The sequence below is a fragment of the Choloepus didactylus genome, chromosome 27 (genome assembly GCF_015220235.1).
Source record: "Choloepus didactylus isolate mChoDid1 chromosome 27, mChoDid1.pri, whole genome shotgun sequence".
Lineage (NCBI taxonomy): Eukaryota > Metazoa > Chordata > Mammalia > Pilosa > Megalonychidae > Choloepus > Choloepus didactylus.
This window is the reverse complement of record NC_051333.1, coordinates 7,923,496-7,948,386: the sequence shown is the minus strand read 5'-3', so window position 1 is coordinate 7,948,386 and position 24,891 is coordinate 7,923,496. Positions and strand designations below refer to the sequence as shown.

At 50.4% G+C, this 24,891-nt stretch overlaps 1 protein-coding gene across 3 annotated transcripts; it reads left to right on the top strand.

Moving 5' to 3' along the window:
• Positions 1–201: 201 nt before the first annotated feature.
• SNRNP70 (small nuclear ribonucleoprotein U1 subunit 70) lies at positions 202–22,919 on the top strand. Of its 3 annotated transcripts, none has more exons than XM_037819657.1 (10): positions 202–417; positions 1,163–1,319; positions 2,898–2,960; positions 3,078–3,132; positions 10,023–10,087; positions 10,258–10,320; positions 11,884–11,965; positions 15,118–15,219; positions 21,934–22,021; positions 22,130–22,919. In XM_037819657.1, exons 2-10 carry the CDS (start codon positions 1,173–1,175, stop codon positions 22,752–22,754), a joined length of 1,290 nt encoding a protein of 429 aa, XP_037675585.1. In that variant the 5' UTR covers positions 202–417; positions 1,163–1,172; the 3' UTR covers positions 22,755–22,919. The 3 variants fall into 3 exon arrangements, with proteins under 3 accessions (XP_037675585.1, XP_037675584.1, XP_037675586.1); XM_037819656.1 differs by having other exon boundaries at positions 206–417; positions 22,103–22,919; XM_037819658.1 differs by lacking the exons at positions 202–417; positions 1,163–1,319; positions 2,898–2,960; ... (2 more) ...; positions 10,258–10,320; positions 11,884–11,965 and adding an exon at positions 12,669–14,078 and having other exon boundaries at positions 22,103–22,919.
• Positions 22,920–24,891: the final 1,972 nt, after the last annotated feature.

Sequence of the window (24,891 nt, the reverse complement as noted above, 5' to 3'; positions counted from 1 at the left end):
GTTAGAGCCAAGAGCGCGAGGTAGACGGAGCAGCTGGCGCAGGGCACGCGTGCGCAGTGCGGACTCCAGCCGACCGCGGCAAAACCGTTCAAGGAGCCCGAAGGCGGGGCGGCAACCTCGCGCGTGCGCTGTGCCCGGTCCCTGTGTGCGGGCTGCTCGCGACTGGCGCGGCGCGTGCGCAGTGCGGCCGGCGGAGGGATCTGAGGCGGGGCCCCACCCCCTGCCCCTGTCGCGAACCGAGGCCGCGCGGGTTCGTGAGCAGCGGCCTGGTGCACGCGCGGGGCCGGCAACAGAGCTAGGCGGATACGGCCGCCGCTGCAGTCGAATCCAAAGTAGAAGCCCTTGTCATTGAGGGGTTTTCGCAGCCGCCGCGAGGCCCCTGACCGACGCCAGGCCGAGGAGGGCGCCGCGCGGCGGGTGAGTGACTGGCTTTACGGGGAGCGGGGCCGCTACCCACAAGGCCCTGCGGTGGGCCCTAGCCCCTAGCCCCTAGCCCCATTTTCCGCGGCCTGGTCCCGTTCCCGCGCCCTCGGCTCAGCACTTTCCTGCTCCTGTAACCCAGAGCCCTCTGGGCACTCGGGCCCTCTTCCCACAGCCCCCCGCAGCTCCCTACCCATAGGCCCTTGCGGTGTGTTGCCTTTTTTCCTTCCTTGCCGCCTCGCGGCGTCCTGGACCCTTACCCATAATTCCTTTCGCCTTTGAAGGCTCAGATCTATTACCCACAACCCTCTACTTTGAGAGGTTCGCTATTTACGAGCCTCTCCCCTTGATCGGAGACTTCTACCCCCAACCCCGGGTACAACCCCCGCTCCATAAAGTGCTCTCCAAGGTACGGGACCACCAGGCGCCATTGCTCTGGGCCTCTTTCATCAAGGACCTTGATTTCCCTACAAGGCCCTTCCTTGCTCGGGAGACTTCCATACCCAGAAACCCTTTTCCAGTCTTTGTTTCCCTTACAGGCCTCATCCCCTGTTTCCTGGCCCCTGTTCCCAAGAACTTGCTTTCTCATCCGGATTTACCCCTTTCCCCTGTGACATATGATCGATGTCTGTGTTTTAACACCAAGACTTTTCTCGTATCTTTCTCTTTTTTCTTGAGAGTCAAGACTCATCCGAACCTCCCTATCTATCCTAACCTAGGGCTCTCTTGCTCCTATTCTCAGACTTGGCAAGATGACCCAGTTCTTGCCACCCAACCTTCTGGCCCTCTTCGCCCCCCGTGACCCCATCCCATACTTGCCACCCCTGGAGAAACTGCCACATGAAAAACACCACAATCAACCGTACTGTGGCATTGCACCTTACATCCGAGAGTTTGAGGTGAGTTCACTGTGTGGAGAAGTGGTTTGGGTCTGGGGGTCACTGGGCTGGATTTAGGAGTCCAGTCTGACTATTTTTGAGCTGGTGACTTATTCTTTCTTCAGTTTTCCTGTCTTAAATGGGGTTGATAATATATCCTTTGTAGGGATTTTGTGGGAATTCAGTAATAGACTTTGGTATCCAGCATTTATTAGCTGGGTGACTTTGGGCAAGTGGAGTATCCTCTTAATGCCTTGGTTTCTTTAGGAAGAGGACAATAGTGTTTTCCTTGTAAGAGTGATGGAGATACAACTATGTGATGGTACTCTGAACAATCGAATGTACGATTTGTTTTGTATGACTGCGTGGTATGTGAATATATCTCAATAAAATGAATATTAAAAAAAAAAGAGCGATGGGGAATTAAATGACAAAATTTATGTCACAGAGCTTGGTACCAAGTGGTCAGTCATGTCAGCGTTTGTATTGTAGTTACTGATTTTATCATTAATAGGGTGTTAGACCAGTGTACCTGAGTGCTTAAGGCCACAGGCTGGGGAATTTCAGCTCTGCTCCTTCAGGTTAAACCTGAATGTGACTTAAGCTTCTGGACCTCAGTTTTTTCATCTGTAAAATTGGGAAAGCAATACCCACTTTTAGGTGGCACACAGCCAGAAGTCGTAAGAGGAAAGTTCTGGCACTAGGTGGTTGGGCAGGGAATTCTCATCCATGTGGGAAGGGCACTGGAGGAGGAGAGAGGCATAGAGCAGCGGTTCTTAGAGGTGACAAGAAGGTTGCATCTTTAGTGGGATTTGCCACCCTCAGTGAAGCAGTACTTGGGAAATGTTATTGGCCAGTTAAACCACTTTAATGGATACGGTTAGTGGCACCCACTGATGATACTGGTTATGTGTCAGATAATGATTGGTTGAGGAGGCCTTGCCGAACTCCTCTGGGGTGGTATCCATTTGTTTACCTCTGAACACTGCAGGGTCTGTTCTTGTTGCTTCAGGCTTGGTCCCACTTTTTTGGCCCCCAGAGGGAAGGGCCCTTTCATCACTCCACAGAGCAGCCTCCGGCACTGTCAACTCAGAAAGATGCTTGGGGCTGTGAGATTCAGAATGTTCCCCAAAATGGGAAATAATATTCTCTTAAGTTTGATGTCATTTGTGCTAGGGCTTCTCAAATTATCTGTGATGGAGGACAAAGTTTTTCTGTTTCCATTCTGTTGCAGATTGATACTTTACTGAATGCAATAGAATTATTTTCATTTTTTTGGTAATTTTTTAACGAAGCACATAAAAATATAAGACCACAGTTTTATTATTAGGTTCTGTTTTGTCAAATTGCTATAGAAGTTTCTAAGTACTTTTAGTTTTTGTACTTCTCTTATTATAGACAGCAAGTTTGTGGATGAGCAGTGGTCCGTGGGTGATGCTTTAATCTTTGCTACTCCCCTGCTTCCACCACGGCATGTAAACTGTCCCATGTTTGTTTGCTTGCGTAGGTGGGGAGTGTTGAGATCCCCATTTCGTTGGTGGTGTCCCTTGCATTTTCCCCCTGTCCCTCCCACCCTGTCACCTCTCTTCTTCTTCTCAGGACCCTCGAGATGCCCCTCCCCCAACTCGAGCAGAAACCCGGGAGGAACGCATGGAGAGGAAGGTATGTCATTTTTGCCTCATACACCCATTTCCTTTTTGCTATTTTGTCCACAATGGTCCTGACATGATAGCACTTCTCTCTGCATTCACTTTTCCATCTTCCCCTTTCTCCCAACAGAGAAGGGAAAAGATTGAGCGGCGACAGCAGGAAGTGGAGACTGAGCTAAAAATGTGTAAGTCTCTCTTTCCTCCTCTTACCTCACTTCTTCCCCATATCCTCTTGTGTTCCTTTTCCCCAGGTCAAACCCAGGACCTGCTCTCTCCACTTTGGGGAAGTGGAGTTGATAGTTGACTTATTGAGCTCCTACCACTTGCCAAGTACTGGGTTTGGGTTAGGCATTTAAGCAGGAGAGCATGGGGTAAGGGTTGGCAGGAAGGCAGTCTCGGGTTCCTCAGGCCTGACCTGTGTGGGACCCCGCTTGGAGGGGCTGACATAGCCCAGAGGGATCTCCTGGGCTGAGGCAAGGAGGCACAGGCTTGTGAGTCACTCCCAGCTCCACCCTGAACTCCTCAACCCTTGTGTATCGGGTCTCTTCAGGTACAGGAGGAATTGGAGGGACATACAGCACGTTGTAGCCATTAGCCAAACTCAGAAGAAGGTCAGATACCAACTTCAACTGACTCTTTATGGTTAAAGCAAGGACTTGGCAGTCAGAAGACCTGGGTTTTCCTCCAAATTTCAGAGGTTTGGGTCAGTCACTTCGTTCTGACCTTATTCTTGGGAACGGTGGATTTCCTCAGGGAAAATGCCTGACAGGAGCACCTCCTCCAGCTGAGCTCTCTGAACCCTGACTCATGTTCAGCCTCCTTTGTTCTCTTTCTCGGATGTCTCAGAGGCATCTCGGGCTCAGCATCCAAACCCCAGTCAGGATTTCTTCTTCCCACCAACCTGGTCCCCTTCCGAAGGTTCCTTCCCTGGGACATGGCTCCATCATCCATCATGCCTTCAGTTTTGCCACCCATTTTCTTTGTGTGTGTGTGTGTGTGTTTTAAATAGTAAATGTTACTTAGAGCAGTTTTAGGTTTACAGAGAAGTTGAATGGAAAGTACAGAGTTCCCATAGATCTCTCCTCCTCTGCTGCATACAATTTTCCCTAGTATTAACATCTTGCATTAGTGTGAAACATTTGTTATCATTGATGAACAGTATTGATAAATTATGACTAAAGTCTGTAGTTTACCTTGATTCACTTTTTGTGTTGTACAGTTTGGAATGCATAATGCCATGTGTTTACCATTACAGTACCATTCGGAATGGTTTCACTGCCTTAACAACTTGTCTCATAGTTTTTCTTTTTCTATAATGTCTTATAACTGGAATTATGTGCTATGTAGCCTTTCCAGACAAGCTTCTTCAAGGCTCTTCCATGTCTCTTGTGGCTTGATAGCTCCATTTTTTATCACCGAGTAATACTCCATTGCATGGTTTTGCTTGTTTATCCATTCAGTTATTGAAGGGCATCTTGGTTACTTCCAATTTTTGGCAATTATGAGTAATGGGGCTATAAACAGTGTAGGTTTTTGGTGGGTATAAGTTTTCAACTCCTTTCAGCAAATACTGAGGAGCGCAATTGGTGGATGACACCTATGTTTAGCTTTGTAGAAACTGGCAAACTTGTCTTCCAAAGTGGCCGCACTGTTTCATGTTCCAGCCACCCAGTGACTGAGTGTTCCCGTTGCTTGGCATCCTCACCAGCATTTGATGGTGTCGGTGTTTGGGATTTCAGCCGTTATGAATAGGTGTGCAGAGGGATCCTGCTGTCATTTTAATTGACAATTCCCTGATGACATAGGACGTTGGGCATCTTTTCAGATGCTTCTTTGCCATCTATATATCTTCTTTGATAAAGTCTCTCTTTGGCTCTTTTCCCACTTTTAATTGAGTTGTTTATTACTGAGTTTTAAGAGGTTTTTGTTACACTTCAGATGCAAGTCCTTTGTCAGATACATGTTTTGCAAATATTTTCTCCCAGTTTGTTGCTTGTTTTTTCATTCACTTAACATTTCACTCTCCTAGGAACAGAAGTTTTAAATTTTAATGAATTTCAACTTACCCATTTTTTCTTTCATGGGTTGTGCTTTTGGGGTATCTAAGACATTTGTTTTTAGCATGCTTTTTTTTTTTCCTAAACCTTTCTCCCAGCTTGTTACAAGACCTGGCCCTGCTGCTCTCTGATTATCAGTGATCTGACCCTTTTCTCCATGTCCACCACCACCCAGGCCATCCCTGCTTGAACCACCCAGTAACAGTAACTGGTTTACTTACGTATCCCCCATCTACCTCCCTGTCCATTGTGCGTCTTTTTCTTTTTTCCACTTTGAGACAATACAAACCCCGTACAGAGAACTCTCTATCATACCCACCCCACCCCCAGACGTACAGATGCACCATCTCCAACATTCTGCCACCTTTGCCACGTCGTTCTGTCTTATCATCTGTTTTCTGAACATTTGAGAGCAGGTTATACACATGATAATCCTTGAACACGCAATACTTACTTGTACCTTTCTTGTGAATGAGAATGTTCACTTATGTAATCACCTTACATGCCGTTATCAAGTTCAAGAAATTTAGCATTGATAAAGCTTAAATTTTATATTCCCATTTTTCTTGTCTCAGTAATGTCCTTTTAAGCGTTTTCGCCTACATTCTTAGATTCTGTCCAGTATCATGGGTTGCATTTAATTGTCATCTTTAGATGATGTGGAAATATGTATACAACATAAATCTTCCCAACCCAGCCCCTCCAAAGCTTACCATTTGGTGGAATTTATCACATTCACAATGTTGCAGTGTCCTTACTGTCATCCATCGCTAAAACTTACCTTTCCTCTCAAACAGACCTTCTGCTCATTTTGCATTAACTCCCCATTGCCTCTGCCCTTCACACTTGGTAACCATTATTTTCTGTTTCTATGAATTTGCATGTTTTCTGGTATTTTCTTTGTGGTTACCATGGGGCTTAAATTTAACATCCTAAATCTGTAATAATCTCTTTTGGTTTGATGCAAACTTGGATAGCATACATAAACTACATTCCTATATTTCTCCATCTGCCACCTTTAACTATTTTTTGTCACAATTCCCATATGTGTACATTGAGTTCAAAACTAATGATTTCTCAGCATGTTTTATGCATTTGCCTTTTAGGTCCCGTAGGAAGTAAAAAGTTACAAACCCAAAGTACAATAGTACTAGTATTTATATTTATGCATATCATTACATTTATTGGAGGCCTTTATTTTTTCATGTGGTTTCACTCAATTATCTAGGGTCCTTTCCTTTCAACCTGCAGAACTCCCTTAACTGTCTCCTGTAGAGCTGGTCTAGTGGTGTTGAAGTCCCTCAGCTCTCTTTTATCTGACAGTGCCTTAATCCTACCGTCATTTTTGAAAGACAGTTTTGCTGGATATGGAATTTTTGCATGGCAGTTTTTTGCTTTTAGCACTCTAAATATGTCATTCCACTGCCTTCTTGTCTCAGTGGTTTCCAGTGGGAAATTGGCACTTGATCTTTTTGAGGCTTCCTTGTATGTGACAAGCTGTTTCTCTCTGGCGGCTTTCAGAATTCTCTTTATCTTTTGCGCTGTTTGTCCCACAGCCAGCAATCCCTTGTCCCACAGCCAGCAATCCCTTGCCCCAGGAGCTACTTGACTGCTCTCTCACAGTATTCTCTAGGAGAGCACTGGGAGTCGCCTTCTGCATGCGGGGCAAATTCTGGGACCGTGAGTCTCCCAGGCATTGGGCCAGACATACATGCTCCCCGTATGTGCGGGAGGGCTACTCTGCTCCTTCCGGAACTGGGACCAGGGATCTACACTAGGTTCAGCGCTGAACCAGTGAGGGGTGGCAGTTGGCCAGCCAGGGCACCACAAGATCCTCCCACTCTGTTTTGTTTTGTTTTGTTTTTCTATCACTTTAAAGTAGTCTTTCTCTTGATTTGGCGCTCACCCTGTTACTGCAGTCCTTTGTTTCCTGGAGCTTTGAGAAAGATTTCTGTCAGTTTTTGCTGGTTGTTCAAAGCTTCTGTGGGGAGCTGGAGCCCTGAAGTGTCTCATTCTGCCCTGTTGATCCATGGTCTTTTCTGATTGTTACTCCTCTCTGCTAACAGCTTCCTTTTGCTCTCAGCATAAGGACCTGAGTTGCTTTCCTGCGCATTTTTCTAGACTTGCCTTGCACCACACTTCCCTTCCCAGTCTGCTCCAGCCACACTGGCCTCCTTTCTGTGCCGCCACCTTGGCTGCCGTTTTTTTCCCTGTCCTTGGGCCTTTGCACAGGTGGTCCCCCACTAGTCTCAAATAGTGCCCTGATTTATGCTTCACCATCCTCATAGCTCTGTTCAGCTGTCACTCCTCACGGAAGCCTGCCCTAACTTCCAGGTCTGGTTGGGTCCCTTGTACGCTCCCGTGGCCCTGGGTCCTCCTGCAGGTTGGAGAATAACCATCTCTGCCCTGGGCTTCTGGTTGTTCCTTGAGTGCAGGGTTTGGATGGGATTTGCTCACCGTTGTGGCCCCCACTCCAGCATAGGACCTGGTGTGTAGAATTGTTGGCATCGGTGAGTTTGGGAAGCTGTTCAGCCCTGCAGTTAGAACACAGGCCTTGTCTGACCCACGTGAGTTTAGACCCTGGCTCTGCCACTTACTAGCTGTGAGGTCTGGGGCAAGTTACTTCTCCCCTTGGAAGTTATTTTCCACACTTGGGAAATGGAATTCTGGCTAGTTAAATGACACAGAAGTTGCGGTCAGTCCACACGGATAATCCCCATCTCAGGGAGTCAGGTGACAAGGTGGATGGGCTGCTTCTGTGCTGTGGGAGTGCAGTGGTGAGAGTCGGCCTGGTGGAGTGACGCCCTCCCATGGAGGCCGTACTCTACACTGACATCTCAGACAACCAGGGAAGGCCTGCTGTGAAGAAAGCTCTGTCTCTGCTTAATCCCCCATTTCCCAGACTACACTGCTTAGATTGGTTGCATTGGTTCAGCCTTGAGACCCAGTGGCCTTGAGCAGGGTGCTTCTCTCTAGACCCCTGTTCTTTGTGGAATAGCGATGGTGCCCCTGGCAGGGTTGTCTCAAGGGTTAAGATAACGCAGATAAAGCATGGCGTGTGGGTGCCCCTTCCGAAGCAGGGCCATGTGCTTTGTAGGTCTTCAGAAATATGTGTGGGTTGACCATTTATCTGCTGGCCTTAACCTCCAGGATACTGAGGAACGGAGGTGACCCAGAATCCAACCACTCCTTACAAGTCAGGCCACCCTCATGCTCACACTCCCGGCCTGGCTGCAGCAACCAGTGAGGCCCCATTCGAACCCAGTTCAAAAAATCCCATCATACTCATGCTCAAAACCTTCCTGTGGTTCCCGGCTCAGGGTAACAGCCACAGCCCTCATGGTGGCGCCCGAGCCCCCAACCCCAGGGTCCAGCCCTCAGGACCTCTCTGACATTGCACCCCCCACTATCCTCTCTACCCTCACTGGCCGCTTCGCTGTTTCTCAGCACACCAGCTGTGCGCTCTTGGCTTCCTCTGTCTTACCCGGGAAGGTTCTTCCCACAAACTGCAGGGCTCCCTCCCCTTCATCAGGTCTTCAGTCGAACACCCATTTTAAATCAACTCTTCTCTCCCCTCCTCTGTCATCATCTGATAAAATGATACGATTTACTTACCATGTCAGCTCCACGAGGGTAGGGATCTTCGGTCCATGCTTCATCCCTGACATCTATACTGGGGGCTTAGTGAATATTTAATGAATGAATGAAAGAGAGATGCAGTGTAGATTGAGAGATCTGGGCACTGAAAATTACAGCCCAGGTAGCCGAGGTATGCCCGAGAAACGGGGGGGTGGGGTGGGGGTACAAAGGCATTGCTGTCCTTGAAAGTCAGCATGGGTCCCCGAAGAGTTTTCTCTTATGTTTGGCTTCTGCCTTGTAAGACAATGGGTAGAAAGTTATTTTGAACTTACTTTTTGTTTGCAATAAAACGCACTCACAAGAAACAGGATTGCAACTTTGTTTCTCTGGCTGCTGGCAACGCCTGAAGCTCTCCTGAGCAGCCTGAACCCTGGGGGTAGAGGAGAGGAGCCTGGTGCTGAGGATACCTGGGCTCTGAGGCCAGGCTGGGACTGAAAGCTTGGCTAAGCCTTTTTGCTACTTAGAGGCTTTCCCTTTTCCATGCCTCACATTTTGATTTGATTTTGTTTTCATTTGCAAGATAGTGATAAATAGTAACTCCGCATTCAGTACAGTGTCCTGGCTGTATTATGTGTTCAGTAAATTGTTACTGTTATATCTCATATTCTTCCAGAATATGACAGGTTCTTCTGAGGGGTAACATGATGTCATCAAAAATGTGTCCCTCTTGTGCAGTGGGCCGAGTGCTGAGGGCCTTTGTCCTGTGTGCTGAGGCCATGAGGCCTGGTGGAAGAGACTTATTCCCTGGCCTGACCTGTTGGAATCCCCCATGGAGATGGTTTTTTTAATCGATTCCTGGAAATTGTTATCCCTTGGTGGCCAGATAGGACAGTTTCTTGCCTGCAGTAGCTGTGAGAGTTAGAATCTGACCTGATGTCTGTCAGCCTTCTCATTTGCTCCATCCCTGGCCCTGGTTCCTCCTGGAGGCCAAACAGGACAGAGGGACAAAAGGGCTTGGACAGGCGGGCACTCCCCTCCCTGCTCTCATGCCAACCCGGGGCCACTGCCCGGTCTTGGGGTTGTAGTTACAGACTGTTCCAGTGGGTGGCAAGGCGGCCCGGGTGTGAGAGAGGGAGCTGGGGCCCTGGGAGGGGCTGGAGGGCTGAACTGGCCATCCTACCACCTGCCTTCAGCCTGAACATCACTCCTGGCAGTGCAGAGTTCGGGCTCTGTGGAAAGCAGCTCTCCTTCCGGAAGCTGGGCTCAGGGCAGGGCATGCCCAGGGTCCTCCCATCAGGGCCTGAAGCTTTTGGTTGGGTGTTCTCCCCCAGTTCCGTCTTTACCTTTTTGGCCTCTGCCATCTGTCTGTGAGTATCTGTGCTGCTACCTGAGACCATCACCATGTCTGCTCACTCACAGATGCTCTTCTCTCTGCACAGGGGATCCCCACAATGACCCCAACGCTCAGGGTGATGCCTTCAAGACTCTGTTTGTGGCGCGAGTGGTGAGTGTCCCCCTCGACCCCCACCCTGGAGCCCCAGGGGAGCCTAGGATCCTGGGCTGGGGAGAGCCTGAGTCTGGGACAGAGGCTAGCTGACTAGGTCCCAGGGAATGGTCCCAGGGCTTTGGGACAGCCCCCTTCTCCTATTTAACTTCATCTCCCTCTCCCTGTAGAACTATGACACAACAGAGTCCAAGCTCCGGCGAGAGTTTGAGGTATACGGACCCATCAAAAGGGTGAGTGGGCCGGGATGGGGCTGCTTGGATTGCTGGGCTCTGGGTAGGGAGGGAGAGCTTGGGCTCCCGGCCCAGAAGACACACCCCTCAGTTCGGGGCTTTGGCGTTCCGTGGCCTGGGGTTAGATCCTTCTGGGTGTCCATTGGCAGACCTTGTGGGGCAGAAGTGCAAGTGATGGCTGCGGGCTGGTCGTTTAGATGGGGGTCGGCCAGCTGCAGATTTACCGTTTGTAAATGAAGTGTTATGGGTACACAGCCATGCCCATTTGTTGATATGTTGCTCGTGGCTGCTTTGGTACTTTGAGGCAGAGCTGAGACCGTATGACCCCATGTGAAATGTCTCCTCTCTGGCCCCTACAGAGCAGGTATACTGATGCATTTCAGAGAAGGGCTTTATGTTTAACCACTGTTTTCTCGTTTAATGTAAAAGTCGCTTAAATGCGCTGTTTCTTTTTTCCTCGTCTCTAAAATGGGAAGACATTCTCACTGGGTGGGAGTGGGGGTTTGAGGTCATTGTGCACATAAACCCTTGAGTCTGGTGCCAGATGTTTATTTGTGGGCCCTTGCTGGAGCCTTCTCAGAGGTGTTCCCTGATCCCACTTCAGGTCAGTTTGAAATCTCAGTGGAACTTCAGAGGCTGCCATGTCCCAGGGTCTGAGCCCTGAGACCGTGTGCCCCAGGTCCTGCCCACAGAGATGTGGGCCAGCCATGCCGGAGCTGGGGGGGGGGGGGGCTGGCCATTCTTTGGGGACCAGCTCGAATGCCCTTACTTCCCAGCAGCCTGGCCTGCTTTGTCCAGGCCTGCTCTGTCCTAGTGGTCCTGCTTGGACCATTGCTTGGGCTGCTACTCCATCCCCATGTGATCCCTGAGGGTTCCTCTGACACCCAAAAGTGACCCCTTCTTTTCACTTTTCGCAGCCTCACATTCAGGGCCTTAACCGTCTGCTCTGCCCACCTCTGTGGCCTTAGGTGCCTCCGCCCTGTCTGCATTCCTCTCTGGAGATTGGACGTGCCCTTCTCGCTGTCCCCCGTGAACACCCTTCACCTTTGGACTTCGACGCCCCTTCTCCCGCCCCTTCCCGTGCCACGGCTCAGCCCGCACTGCCCACATTGCCTTCCTTGCTCAAGACCTTTCGCAGCTCCCTGGAGGCCACTCCCCGCCACCTGGCATTGGGGCTGTTAATGGTCTGGCCCCTGCCTACCTCTGTAGCCTTATCTCCTGAGGATCCCGTCATCCGGGTATTTCCAGCCACCCTGTCTCACCCGCCCACCACATGCACACAGCCACTCGCCTTGGCAATTCCCTAGGACATCCCTGCTCATTCTTTAGGTCTCAGCATGAGTGCCACTTCCTCCTGGAAGCATCCTCTGACCCCCTGAAATGGGGTTCACTGCTCCTCTGGTTTCCACCTTGCCCTTTGCTACCACCTTTAGGACAGAAATCACTGTGGGTCTGGAAGGACAAGGAGAGGATCAGAGGCGTTTCTGTTGTCGTGTTACTGTGTTATTGGTGGTGTGGGGTTCCTCTGAATCACAGAACTAATGCCCACCCCCTGCACCCCAGATACACATGGTCTACAGTAAGCGGTCAGGGAAGCCCCGAGGCTACGCCTTCATTGAGTACGAGCACGAGCGGGACATGCACTGTGAGTACCGCCCGCCTGCCCTGCCCTCTGGCCCTCTCACTTCTCTGCTGCCCCGGCCCCTTCCCTGTTGTCTGTCCCTGTCCCCCACCCTGCCAAGCCTGACATTAGCAACGTCTCTTCTCCCTCTGTTTCTGATATATCTTTTTTTTTTATATATGTGTTTTTAAAAAACAAAAACCAAAATCCCTTACAACGTGTGTGTGTGTGTGTGAACCCAGGGAGGTAAGTGTCACACGTTGAACCTCAGGGGCAAGGAGGGAACTGGGTGGGGGCTAGGGCTAGCTGGAGGTGGGGGGAGGAGTCGGATTTTGGGGGAGCCTCTCCCCATTATTCCCCCCACTGGAGTTGGGGGTGGCTAACTTGGAATGAGGACTGGCCTTTGAACCTGCCCTCTCTTTCCCCAGCAGAGCTGGGCTGGGCCACCCGACCCTCCACCTCCCCACCCCTGGCCCCCAACCCTGTTCCTCAATGGGCGGTGGGTTGGTGGGCATGATCTGTGCCCACCCCCACATCTCCAGAGCCCCCTTTGAGGCTGCGACGGCGTCCACGTGGGCAGGGATGGGTGGGTGGGGGTGGGCAGGGCTGCGGCGTGTCCAGGGGCCGCCATATTAATTGACTGTTCTTATTGTCACTGCAGCCACCACGCAGCTGGCTTGCAGCTGATGCTTACGCTCCCCTTACAACACCTCAGTGTATGGTTGGTATAAGGGTTTGTATCATGGGTAAGATCACGCAGCACCGCACACTAGCCCAGCTTAGCCAGGCAGCTCAGGAGCAGCGAGGCGCCCCTCTTCCCACCCACAGCCTGCCCCTCAGCCCCCACACCCAGGACCCTCTCCTCGCTGGGGTGCCCTTTGCCCTTTTCCCACCCCCAGATCCACACACTGTCTGTCTCATTGTCTTGCCGGCCCCAGGAGGGAAGGAAGAACCTGATGGGAGAAGCATCTGGCCTCTCCACTGGGGCTCCACCCACCCCCCTTACCACCTGGCTTTAGGGGGTCAGCAGCAAGGTGGCAGGGATGCTGAAAGCAGGGGCATGAGGGCCAGGGCTCCACGTGGAGCCCTGGAACCTGTCACTCCCTGCACCACCACCCCAGGCCTGCTGTGGGCTGTCACCGTGGTGGCCGTGGAGACTCTTTGGCTTCTAGATTTGGGGTGCTCTGCCCCCTTCCTGTCTTCCTTGTCAGTTTTGACTCCTCCCAAGGGGGCTGGCTGTGGTGCCTGGCCCCTCTCCAAGAGTGCATGGGATTGGGGGTTGGGGTGTGGGAGGGCTCGAGAGGTAGACCGCCAAAGGCTGGAGATGTGGACTTAAGATCCTTACACTGTCTAAAACTTAGGAGAGGGAAAGAGAGAGAGAAGCCTAGAAGCACACACCTCACGTTTTCTCTGTGCTGTTCCTCCCGGGCTGGGCGTCTTCTGGGGTTTGGGACGCTGAACCAGAGCAGGGCTCCTTTGCTTGTCTCTTCCCAGCCCTGAAATTCCTTCCCCCACTTCCCTCCTCTGGGTTTGGGGGCCAGGCGGCCCCTCCTCAGAGCACAGGCTCACTCCATCTCCTGGACCCCAGCCTGTCCCCGGTGCCAGCCTTAGTGCTGCTGCAGCTGGTGGGAGGGGGCGTGATGCTTGGGGGAAGAATTCATTCCCTGGACCGTGGCGGGCAGAGCATGTGCCCGCCGTAGCTTGGACTTTATTGGGCCTAGGTGAGGGCCGATGGGTTTTCCCTGGCCTCCCCAGCCTTCTTTTTAAATTCAAACAAGATTGTCCCGGTGCTTTCCCGCTCCCCGATTGGATGTTAGACCCGACTCCCCCACTTTCAAGGCCTCCATGAGGCTTCCTTGGGGTCCACCACTTCCTCAGCCTGCCTCCAGGTGGTGCAGGAGATGTGGTTCCTCTCCTTCTCCGGGGCTCCCTAGAACCCCCATCTCCCCTCCCTGTAGCTCTAGCTGGCCCCATGGTGGTGGGTGTGGGGTCTGTGCGCATGCTCAGGTAAGCTTGGGGGCTCCAGGTAAGCGGTCCCGTGTCCCCCCCCCCGGGAAGCCCGCCTCCTCGCCAGCCCCCAGGAGTTGCCGAGCCCCCCCCATCCCGCTCGGTTTGGACACCCGCAAGGCCGGCATCGGTAAATGGCACCTTTTTCTCTTCCTCTGGTTGTTACTGGGAGGGAGCGGGCTGGGGCGGGGCAGGGTGTTGTGGTTGGTTGAGGACAAGCCCCCAGGCCAGGGCTTGGGGTGGGGAACGGTCGCTGGGCCTTCCCGATAGCCCCCCTCCCCCAAAACCAGGCCAGGGGACTGGGCGGCCTGCCCTGTTCTCTGCCCTGGCCAAGAGCAGGACTGTGCCTGTCCCCCATCTCCTCGACCCCTCACCTCCCCTGAAATGCTCAGGCTGGGGCCCCCCTCCCAGCCCGTGCTGAGCTGGGGGCTGGAGAGAGAGAGGGCTGGGGGCTGGGTCTGGGTGGCAGGGTCAGTCGTCTCAGGTAAGCCAGGAAGTTGTAGTAGCACCTTTGTCTCCCCAGGCCTCCTCACCTGCTGCAGGGACCCCTCCAGCCCTGCTGGGAGCCCTTAGCCCTTTCTGCTCCCTGCCATTGCCTTAAAGATGTCTCCCACACCCCCTCTGGTTCATTTTCTGTTCTGATGTCTGTTCTGATTACCCCAACACTCACCCCTTCCCCTCCCCCAAGAAAAGACACACAAAAGACCCGGTATTAACTGGGGTGTGGAGCGGCCACTGGGCTCCGGCCCCAGCTCGATGTCAGGATGCATGCCTGGGGTTGTGGAGGAGGCCCCTCCCCACAGCAGAGTCCAGCATTAAGTTAACCTCCAGTTTCTTTGCAGCAACTTTGGCCATCCTGGCGGGAGGGGGCTGCTCTGTCATGGGGGTAGGAAGGGCCTGGAGCCCTGGGGGTTGAGAGTGATGATGGGCGTTGTGTCCCCCCCATAGTGGTCGGGGGGTGATGAGGACCCAGGCTCTGAGATGGAGCAGGCCCCTCCCCGCACTGGGAGAGGGTTGGTCTGGCTGGCGGTTGCCTGGCTGTCTGGTGGGTGAGTGTGAGTGTGCGTAGATGGGGATATATATAGGGTGGGGGCACTGTAGAGTGGGCCCTGTCCTGACTAGAGGACCCTCTGGGGACTCCCCCACCCTTCCCCCCACATCTGTTGCAGCCGCTTACAAGCACGCAGATGGCAAGAAGATCGATGGCAGGAGGGTCCTTGTGGACGTGGAGAGGGGCCGAACCGTGAAGGGCTGGAGGCCCCGGAGGCTAGGTGAGTGGGTCTGCCCAGGCCTGGGCCCAGGTCTGGGCCTGGCAGCTTCATTCTCACCTGTCTTCTGCCCCTTCTGTTTCTGTCTGTCCTTCCTCTTGCCGTCTCACCAGGCTGTGGCTGTGCTCACACCCGCCTCCGTCCAGCTCATCCTCTCGTCACCATTGTATTCTTGGTGCCTGTTTTCTCATTCTGGGTTACTGAGCAGTAGCAGGAGCCCTTGCTTGCGTAGTCCAGTCTGGGACCAAAGGCTGTGTCGAGTACTTACTGACTGGCTGATTTCCTCTTCCCTTGCCTCCTTTTTCTCATCTCGGAGAATGGGAATAACCTGGTAGTCCACTGAGCTGTTTGATGTGCCCAGCTTGGAGTGGCGTCGGGTTGGGGGTGGGGCTTGTAAATGTCTCCCGCCCTCTACACTCGGCTGGCACCTCTTCGTTCATTCATTGATTCAGCAAATACTTGATCACCTGCTGCCCCTCAGGCTTCTGGTTGAGATCAAGACTTGGACCCTCAGCACCTCCTACATTCGTTCCCCCTCTCTGTCCATGTCTCCCAGCTGTCATCTGCTGTCTCAGTCCTTGCCTTGGTAGCAAGTATCAGAAATACAGTGCGCTTCCCAAAGCCTGAAGGGGACTTTTACAAGAGAATCATGTGTGCCTTTTGGGGCCCAAGGGGGTGCAGTACAGGTGGACTTCAGCAGGACCTGGTAGCTGGGCCTTACCCAGCTTGATGTCTTAGGATGTATGCCTGGGGCTGTGGAGGAGCCTTAAACTCACGGGCGCTGAGGCAGCCCCTCCGATCCTGCTTCTGGCTTCTGCCATGTTCATGGTCTGTGCAGACCGGGCTCCTCTGCCTCCCCTTGCACTGGCCCAGCGTGGCTTTCCACACACCAGCTGCCCTCTTCTGTCCAGCCTGGATGAGTCTCTCCTCATTGGGATGGGGTCTAGCTGGCTCAGCAGGGACCCAGGCCTGAGCCCAGGTCCTCCCTGCAGACATGCCTGCCGAGGGCGGGTGACAGTTCTCGGAGGGGGTGTGTTTCCTCTGCAGACCACCTGCTCTCGGTCTCACCTCCCAGCCCTCCACTCTCACTCTTGATTTGCTTGTGTGTGGGAGACCTCACACCCATCTGCTGGATCTCTGGACTTCATAGACGTGTTTTTGTCTCTCTGTGGTTTCCCTGGGGTGGAGTGGGCTCCTCATTGTTTCTTCTTGTTGTGGAATCTGGGGTCCCAGAGTCCTCTAGTTCGATCGACTTTCAGACTTCTCAACGGTGATGCCAGTGCATCTTGACCCAGTGTACATGTAAAAAGAAATGTAACCCAAGCATAAGTTTTATGAAGCAGATTATCTTTTTTTAAATGTTATATACACCTCAGAGTTTCTCCTTTTAGCCACTTTCAAGTGTACGAATCAGCAGTAGTAATTACATTCACAGGACCATGATTCCATCACCACCATCTGTCACCGAAACTTTCTGATTACCCCAGACAGAACCTCGTTACTCATTAGTGTTATCTTTTTACATGCAATGCATACTAGTGGTTTATATTGTTGTTTTATTTTATCTTTTAATATGCTAGTTGCAACCCACCAGATTAACAACCTGACCCGGGATGGGTCTTGACCTGAGAGTTGACAGCACTGGTCTTCCGTGTACCTGTGACACTCCCAAGGCCACTTCCTGTGTGAATGTTTTCTAGAATGTCTGACTGGTGTCCACGCAGGCTCTTTGCTTTTTTTTTTTTTAGAAGAAATAATTTCTTTTTATTGAGGTAAAATTCACTTAACATAAAATTCAATATTTCAACTGCTTTAAAGTATATGATTCAGTGACTTCCAGCGCATTCTCAACGTTATACAACCATTCCTATCTAATTGTAGAACGTTACCATTTATCTAGGTTACTAATTTGATGGCATACAATTGTTCATAGTATTCTCCTATATTCCTTTTTTTTCCTCCTCAACGTTGATAGTGATGTTCCTACTTTATTGTTGATTTTAGAAATTTGGGTGTTCTTTTGTTCTTGGTCAGTCTAGCTAAAAGTTTGCTGATTTTGTTGATCTTTTCAAAGAACCAATTTTTGGTTTCATTGATTCTGTTTTCCTGTTTCACTTATCTCTACTCTAAAGTTTATTTCCTTCTACTGGCTTTGGTTTTGCTCTTCTTTTTCTAGTTCATCAAGTTGTAAGGTCAGGTTATTGAGATCGTTCTTCAAGGTAGGCATAGCTATAAATTTCCCTGAGCATTTTCACTCCATTAATTTTGGTATGTTTTGTTTTCATTTCTGTTAACCTGCAAGTTTACTAAGTTCTTTGATGCACTGCTTAAGAGTATATTTTTTTAATTTCCATATATTTGTCAATTTTCCTTCTATTGATTTCTAATTTCATTCCATTGTGGTCACAGATAATACTTTGTATGATTTCAATCTTTTAGAATTTATTGGCACATTTTGTGGCCTAACTGTATCTAGAATGTCCCATGTGCACTTGAGAAGAATGAGTATTTTGCTATGGTTGGATGGAGTGTTCTGTTAGATCTAGCTGCCTTATATGTTACTCAAATCTTCTTCTTCTTGGTTTATCTTTTGTCCAGTTCTATCCAGCATAAACTTGGGGTGTTGCAGTCTCCAAATACAAATGTTATTTTCCCCTTCCCCTATCATTTTTCCTTCATATATTTGAGAGTCTGCTGATAGGTACATTTATAATTATATCTTCTTGATGGATTGACCCTTTTATCAATACATAATGTCCTTTATTTCTTATAGCAATTTTTGCCTTAAGGTCTATTTTGTGTGATATTATGGCCACTACAGTTCTCTTTCAGATAGTGTTTGCATGGAATATCTTTTTTTCATTCTTTCACTTTCATCACATTTGTGTCTTTGGTTCTAAAGTGAGTCTCTAGTACACAGTAATAGTTGACTCACGGTTTCCTTAATCTTTTCTTCCAATCTCTCCTTTTAGCTGATTTACATCTAATGTAATTACTGATAAGGCAAGAGTTAAGTTGCCATTTGCTGTGTGTTTTCTGGGTCTTAATTTTGTTGCTCAATTCCTCGATTGCTGCCTTTCCAGTTTATACGAAAACGGCTCTTATATAGATCTGTTCCCCACCCCACCTGTTATTGTTAGAAATTACATCTTTATATGTTGTATGTTTGCTGACATTGATTTATTATTTGATGTAGCTATCTTTTAAGTAATTGAGGAAAAAAGTATTGACTGGAAATAACATTTATACTGAGTTTTGTATTTACGTATGTAGCTAACTTTTCCACTGTATTTTATTTTTTTGGACTCAAGTTACTCCCTAGTGTCCTTTCACTTTGGGCTGAAGGACTTCCTTTAGCATTTTTTGGAGGACAGTTTTTCCAGCAACAAACCCAACTTTTGTTGATCTGGGAATATGTTAAATTCTCCTTCATTTTTGAATGATAGTCTTGCTGGATATAGTATTCTTCACTGACAGTTGTTTTCTTTCAAAATTTTGACTATGCCACTCCACTGCTTTCTGGCCTTCATGGTTTCTGGTGAGAAATCAGCAGTTAATCTTATTGAGGATCCCTTGTACCTAACCAGACACTTCTCACTTGCTGCTTTCTGAATTCTCTTTATCTTTGACTTTCAGCAGTTTGATTATAATTTGTCTCAGAGTGGACCTCTTTGAGTTTATCCTATTTGGGATTTGTTGAGCTTCTTGGTTGTGTAGGTTTATGTCTTTTATCAAATTTGGGAAATTCTCGACCATTGTTTCTTCAGATATTCTTTCGGCCCCGCTGCCCCTCCCTTCTCCTTCTGGGATTCCTATTATAAGTATGTTGGTACACTTGATGGTATCCCACAAGTTTCTTAGGCTCTGTTCATTTTTCTCCATTCTTTTCTCATTCTCAGATTGGGTAATCTCAGTGTATCTAAATTCAGGTGTGTTCATATGATTTTTTGTTGGCTCAAATTTGTTGGTCTTCTTTGGTGAATTAATGATTTCTGTTAGTGCTTTGTTTATGTTCACCAGTTCTAGTGTTTTTTATTTCAACTCTTTGGACCACTCTCTTAGCATTACTCTCTGGTTTCCCCTATCCAATTTTCAAGTGATTCCTGTAGCTCTTTGAGCATATTTACAATGGTAGAGTATTCACTATGAGAGATACCATGTTCTGATGGCCTGGGGTTTTGCAGGGCAATTTCTGTTTTCTTTTCTTCCAGTGTATAGCCCATCCTTGACCGTCTGCCTGCCTTGTAATTCTTGGTTGAAAACTGGACCTTCTGAAAATTATAAATATATAAGCTCTGGAATCAGAGTCTTCCCACTCTTTGGTGTGCTGTTGCTGCCTGTTGTGGTGGCCGTTGTTTGTTTAGTGACTTTTCTGAACTAATATTGTAAAGTCTCTATTCTTTGTTTTGTGTGGCCACTAAAGTCTCTGTTTGGTTAGCTTAATGCTCAGCTAGTGATTTGACGATTTCCTTAAAATACCTGGAACTAAAAAACAGTAGCAACAACAACGATAAAAACCTGCCAGTCTTTGCCAGTGGGCCCCAAGTGTGTTTGGGCACTCTTCAGTACTTGGCAGGGCAGTGTACAATCCCCTGCCTTAGCCTTCACTTACTGCCTGCACAGAGCCAAAGGTCAGTCAAAGGTGAGGACTTCCGGCCTTCCCAGGTCTTTTCTAAGCATGTGCTCCACTCTTGGTGTGCATAAGGCCTTTTAGGTTCACAGGAGTTAAGTGGGGAGCTTTTAAAAGCCCTTATTCTTCAAAGTTTTGAAGTCCCTAACCTTTCTTCCCAGACTTTTTGATGTCTGCTGTTTGCCTCAACTGTTATTCCTTGCTCCAGTGGCAGTAGTTAATACATTTGCTTTTAAAGATTTTTGAAAAAAAGTGTCTCTCAGGCAGTCACCTCTATCTTGGGAGAATTCCCAGTCAGGTGAAATAAAGGCAGCCTCTTTGCACAGCTCCTTCAAGGTACCACAACACAGGTCAAAACAACCAGCCACAGCTCTTTGAGAAGTCTGCTCTGCTCCTTCTGGCACCAGGAACCCACACTGGGAATATGGGTGCTGTCTTCAAGACTGCTGCCAAGTTCTCGAATGCTGATGAGTGTGCTCGTGGAAGCCCCTGGCCCGTCGTCGGGTCGTACGCTCTGTGTGCAGCGTGGGGCAGGCACCCAGGCCTGGGTTCTGGCTCTGTGGGGGCAGCTCCTCGCTTCCCTGAGGGCGGCCTCGTAGGGCCTGGAGCTCCCATGTGGGCCTCGAGCAGGCCCCTCAGCAAGACCGGCCCCAAACAGGAATGCTGGCGCCTGACATGCACGCAAGGGAAAGGAGCCTCAACAGGAAGGGGCTCTTTGCTTTTTCACTGTCATTAAGAGTTGTTCCTTATATTTAAGGAATATAAATATAGAAAGCTTCACTGAAGCTTTCTACCGGCAGTAAGACATAGAAGAGAGCTCCAGAAGGCAGGTTTTGGAGTCAGGCTGGAGGTCCGTCCCAGCTGTGCACCTTCTTGGCTGGGTTGTTCTGGACAGTTGACTGTATGGGGTGTGCATCCCCATCTGAATGATGAGGTTATCATGTGTTGCTTGGGGTTGTTCGTTTATTCATGTGGCAAATCCACAGGCTCCTTTATATAGCAGAGGCTGCTCTGGTGAATAAAACCAGACGTGGCCGCTCTTGTCCTGGTTCATTACCGTCTGGTCAGTGAGGTGGATTGACACCACCAAATTGGAATCTGTAATTCCAGTGGGTTCTGGGAAGGAAACATGTCTGATGCTCTGGTATGTGGTGGAGGATTTGACCCAGGCTGGTAGGTCGGGGAAGGCTTGCTGAGGAGATGGCCTGTGGGCTCACCCGAGCAGGGCAGGTAGGTGGGGGGACCAGGGTGGGGGCGGTCAGGCCGGCGGCCCTGCACAGAAGCTGGAGGGGGGTGATGGTGGTGAGGACTAGGAGATGAAAAACCGTCTGAAACAGGAAAGAGCCAGGGCCCATGGTTTGGAAGGTGGGCAGGGGCTGTTGGAGGCTCCTGGGCTGGTTGAGGGCAGTGGGGAGCCAATGAAGGCTTTGGAGCAGAAGACGTTTCCAGTCGGAAGGATCATGGTGACTCTGGGTTTGCGTGAGGATGGAGGCCACTGGCAGGGAGTGCGCAGCCAAAGGGGCTGTGGTGGATGGCATCACAGTGTGGCACTGGGCTACCCTGGGTGGCACGTCCTCCACCTCTTCTTTTGGGGAGGCAGCACGTAGGAGGAGGAGGAGGACTTTGCGGTTCGGTGTATGAGCTTTGGGGTCAAAGTTGGAGTCTAATTACAGTGGTTTTTTTTCCTACCTAGCACCTGAGGAAGTCATTTACTCTGTAAAATGCAGTTGTCTTGTTAAGAAAGAGTCCACGTGAACTTGAGACAGAAGATGGATTAGCAGTAACCAGGAGCCGAGAAAAGGGTGGAGTTAATGGAAACAGTGTTTCTGTTTGGGGTGATGGGAAAGTTTTGGTAATGGATGGTAGGAGTGGTAGTACAGCATTGTGATGTAACTAAAGCCACTCAATTACATATTTTTAAATGCTTAGAATGCCAAATTTATGTTAACTACATGTAACCTCTCTCTATATATGCAAGTGCATGCAAGATTATCATCCCAGGACTTGGTCCTCAGCAAAGGCTGGTTGTTCCTACCCTTTGCTCCGTGATGGCCCGAGTGACCCTGTGTCTGTCTCCCCACCCTCAGGAGGTGGCCTGGGCGGCACCCGGAGAGGCGGGGCTGATGTGAACATCCGGCATTCAGGCCGGGATGACACTTCCCGCTATGATGAGAGGTGAGAATTGGGCATCCGTGGTACCGGGATGGGGGCGGTCACTGGGGGAACCCGCCAGAAACCTCTGCCCCCCTCATCCAGGCCCGGCCCCTCCCCGCTTCCCCACAGGGACCGAGACCGGGAGCGGGAGCGGGAGCGCAGGGAGCGCAGCCGGGAGCGGGACAAGGAGCGGGAACGGCGACGCTCCCGCTCTCGGGACCGGCGGAGGCGCTCACGGAGTCGCGACAAGGAGGAGAGGCGGCGCTCCCGGGAGCGCAGCAAGGACAAGGACCGGGAACGGAAGCGGCGAAGCAGCCGGAGCCGCGAGCGGGCGCGGCGGGAGCGGGAACGCAAGGAGGAGCTGCGTGGAGGCGGAGGCGGCGGCGACATGGCAGAGCCCTCCGAGGCTGGCGACGCGCCTCCTGACGATGGGCCTCCTGGGGAGCTCGGTCCTGATGGCCCCGACGGCCCAGAGGAAAAGGGCCGAGATCGTGACCGGGAACGACGGCGGAGCCACCGGAGCGAGCGGGAGCGGCGCCGGGACCGGGACCGCGACCGGGATCGCGAGCACAAGCGGGGGGAGCGGGGTAGTGAGCGGGGCAGGGACGAGGCCCGCGGTGGGGGTGGCGGCGGCCAGGACAACGGGCTGGAGGGGCTGGGCAGCGACGGCCGAGACATGTACATGGAGTCCGAGGCAGGCGACGGGTATCTTGCTCCAGAGAACGGGTATTTGATGGAGGCTGCGCCAGAGTGAAGAGGTGCCTTCCACCTGCTGTGTTTGGACGTGTCCCCACCCACCCCCTGCTGTCATCATCATCCCCACTCCTGTGGGCCTCTTAAGTCTGCCAGCCAAGAGTAGGAGTCTCATTATTTGTTCTTGCCCATTGGATTTAAAAATAAACTTAATTTCCTGTTGGTAGTGGCCATCTTGTTTTTTTTTTTCCTTGAATACTCGTAATATCTCCCCCAGAAGGTTGTCCCCTAACTTTGGAGAGTCTACTTTGTGTATCCTTTCCAAGGCATGCCGAGAACTGAGCAGCACAACCTCAGGCCGAGGCTGCCCTCATATCCGCAGAGCCATTAAGACGTGATGGGGAGCCCTCCACAAGGGTCCCTGGATCCCCTTGTCTTCCTTGCTCCTTTTTTACCTGTCTCTTCTAGGTGTTCATTGTGGGGCTGTTTGTACCCCTGCCTTGGTTGGGGTGGGGGGAGGCATGGGATTACTGGAAAGGGACTGGATTTCAGAGGGGAAGCTGCAACTTTGTGTGAGAGGGAAGCCGTTACCTTGAGTTGGGGAGGAGGTAAAAAGGATGAGGAAATGAAATATGAAAGCAAGATACGTGGAGAACAGAATGGCTGGACCATGTCAAGGATGGAAAAGGGTGCCTGCGGTTCATGATGACATTACATTTGCATTTATACTGCAGGCCTATTGGGGCCATCAGCAATTGAGATTTCAGCAAATTTCTGGACAAAAAAATGGTGAGAACACTTCAGTTGGCTGTGAAGTGTGGAGGGGTTACCAGAGAAGGAAAGCAGTCGACCTTGCACAACCCCAGAGAGGCTCAAGACTGCAACTCCAGGTATAACAAAGGTAGGACAATGAAAATAATAATCTGTATACAGGAAAATGAACCTCCATTCCCGCTCTCCGGATGCCTAGGAGGTGGGCATCTACTGCCCGAGCAAATAAAAGGTTGGACTTACCACTGGTCATTTGGGAGTTCCTTAGTATGCTAAGGTGAGCGCCCTGATAAACCAGAGGCAGTCGTCAGGTAAATCTGACTGGCTTAGGTGGGATTTTTCTTTTCTTTCTTTTTTTTTTTTTTAGCTGTCTTAGCCTTTAAACACAACCAAGGATCACCAGGCACTTGAAGATCCTGCAACAAGAGGCTGCAAGAGAAATAGAAAAACTGGCCTAGTCTGGAAGAAACAATTCAGAGAATTTGTATATTCCCTGAGATAATACCAAATGTTGCAGCTAGGCTTGGCAATGAAGAAAAGTCTGTTGGACTAATGTGGCGCAGACTGTTAATGGACAAAGTGTGTAAAGACATTGGAGAGCAGCCCGTGTGAGCCAGACTCAAGGGGCTGTGATCCTCAAAGGGAGGTACACAGACGTCTTCATTTTCACCCCTGCTGCTTCTTGGAGGGCGTTCACCTGTCTACTGTGGGGGTTGGAGCCCTATCAGAAAGGGGCCGTCCTCCCCTGGCTGGATCAGGAGCTGGGACTTGAAGGCAAAATTCCCAGGTGGGAGGGAGTTGAGGCCCCACATCTATAGGCCGTCTTCCCACGAGGAATGGTCATTGCAGTGCCTCCAAGGAGCTCGCCCAAAAACAGTAACCAGGAGGCTAAGAAATAGCAGGGATCTGAGCAGCCTTGCAGTTCTGGAGAAGCCAGGTTGGCGTTCAGAGGCCTGCCTTGGCGTGGTGGTCCTGGCTGAGCTCCGCAGTGCCACAATCTAGAAGTAGGGGCCTAACAGAAATAGACCAGGCCCAAGGAACCCTAAAACTAGACCTCACCAGGATTGAGGTGATCTGACTCCGGGAAGAAAAATCTGTGGAGGAGGATATCATCCAGCCTCTGGTTTTTAATACACAGTACTCGCCATCTACTAAAAAGTTACCAGGCATGTTAGAGGATGGAACTATGGCAACAGAAAAGGGAAAAAAAAAAAAAAGGCTGAAGAAATAGACCAAAGGTGCTTCAGATGGTGGAGTTACTGAGACTTTTAATTACAATTAACCGCAAAATAAGGAAACAATGGAGAATTTTAACACTTCTGGAATCTACCCAAAAACAGTCATGAAAATTCTAGAAATGAACACAAAAACAAATTAAGAATTTGGTAGATGGATTTATTAGCTGATTAGACACAGAGACAGATGAG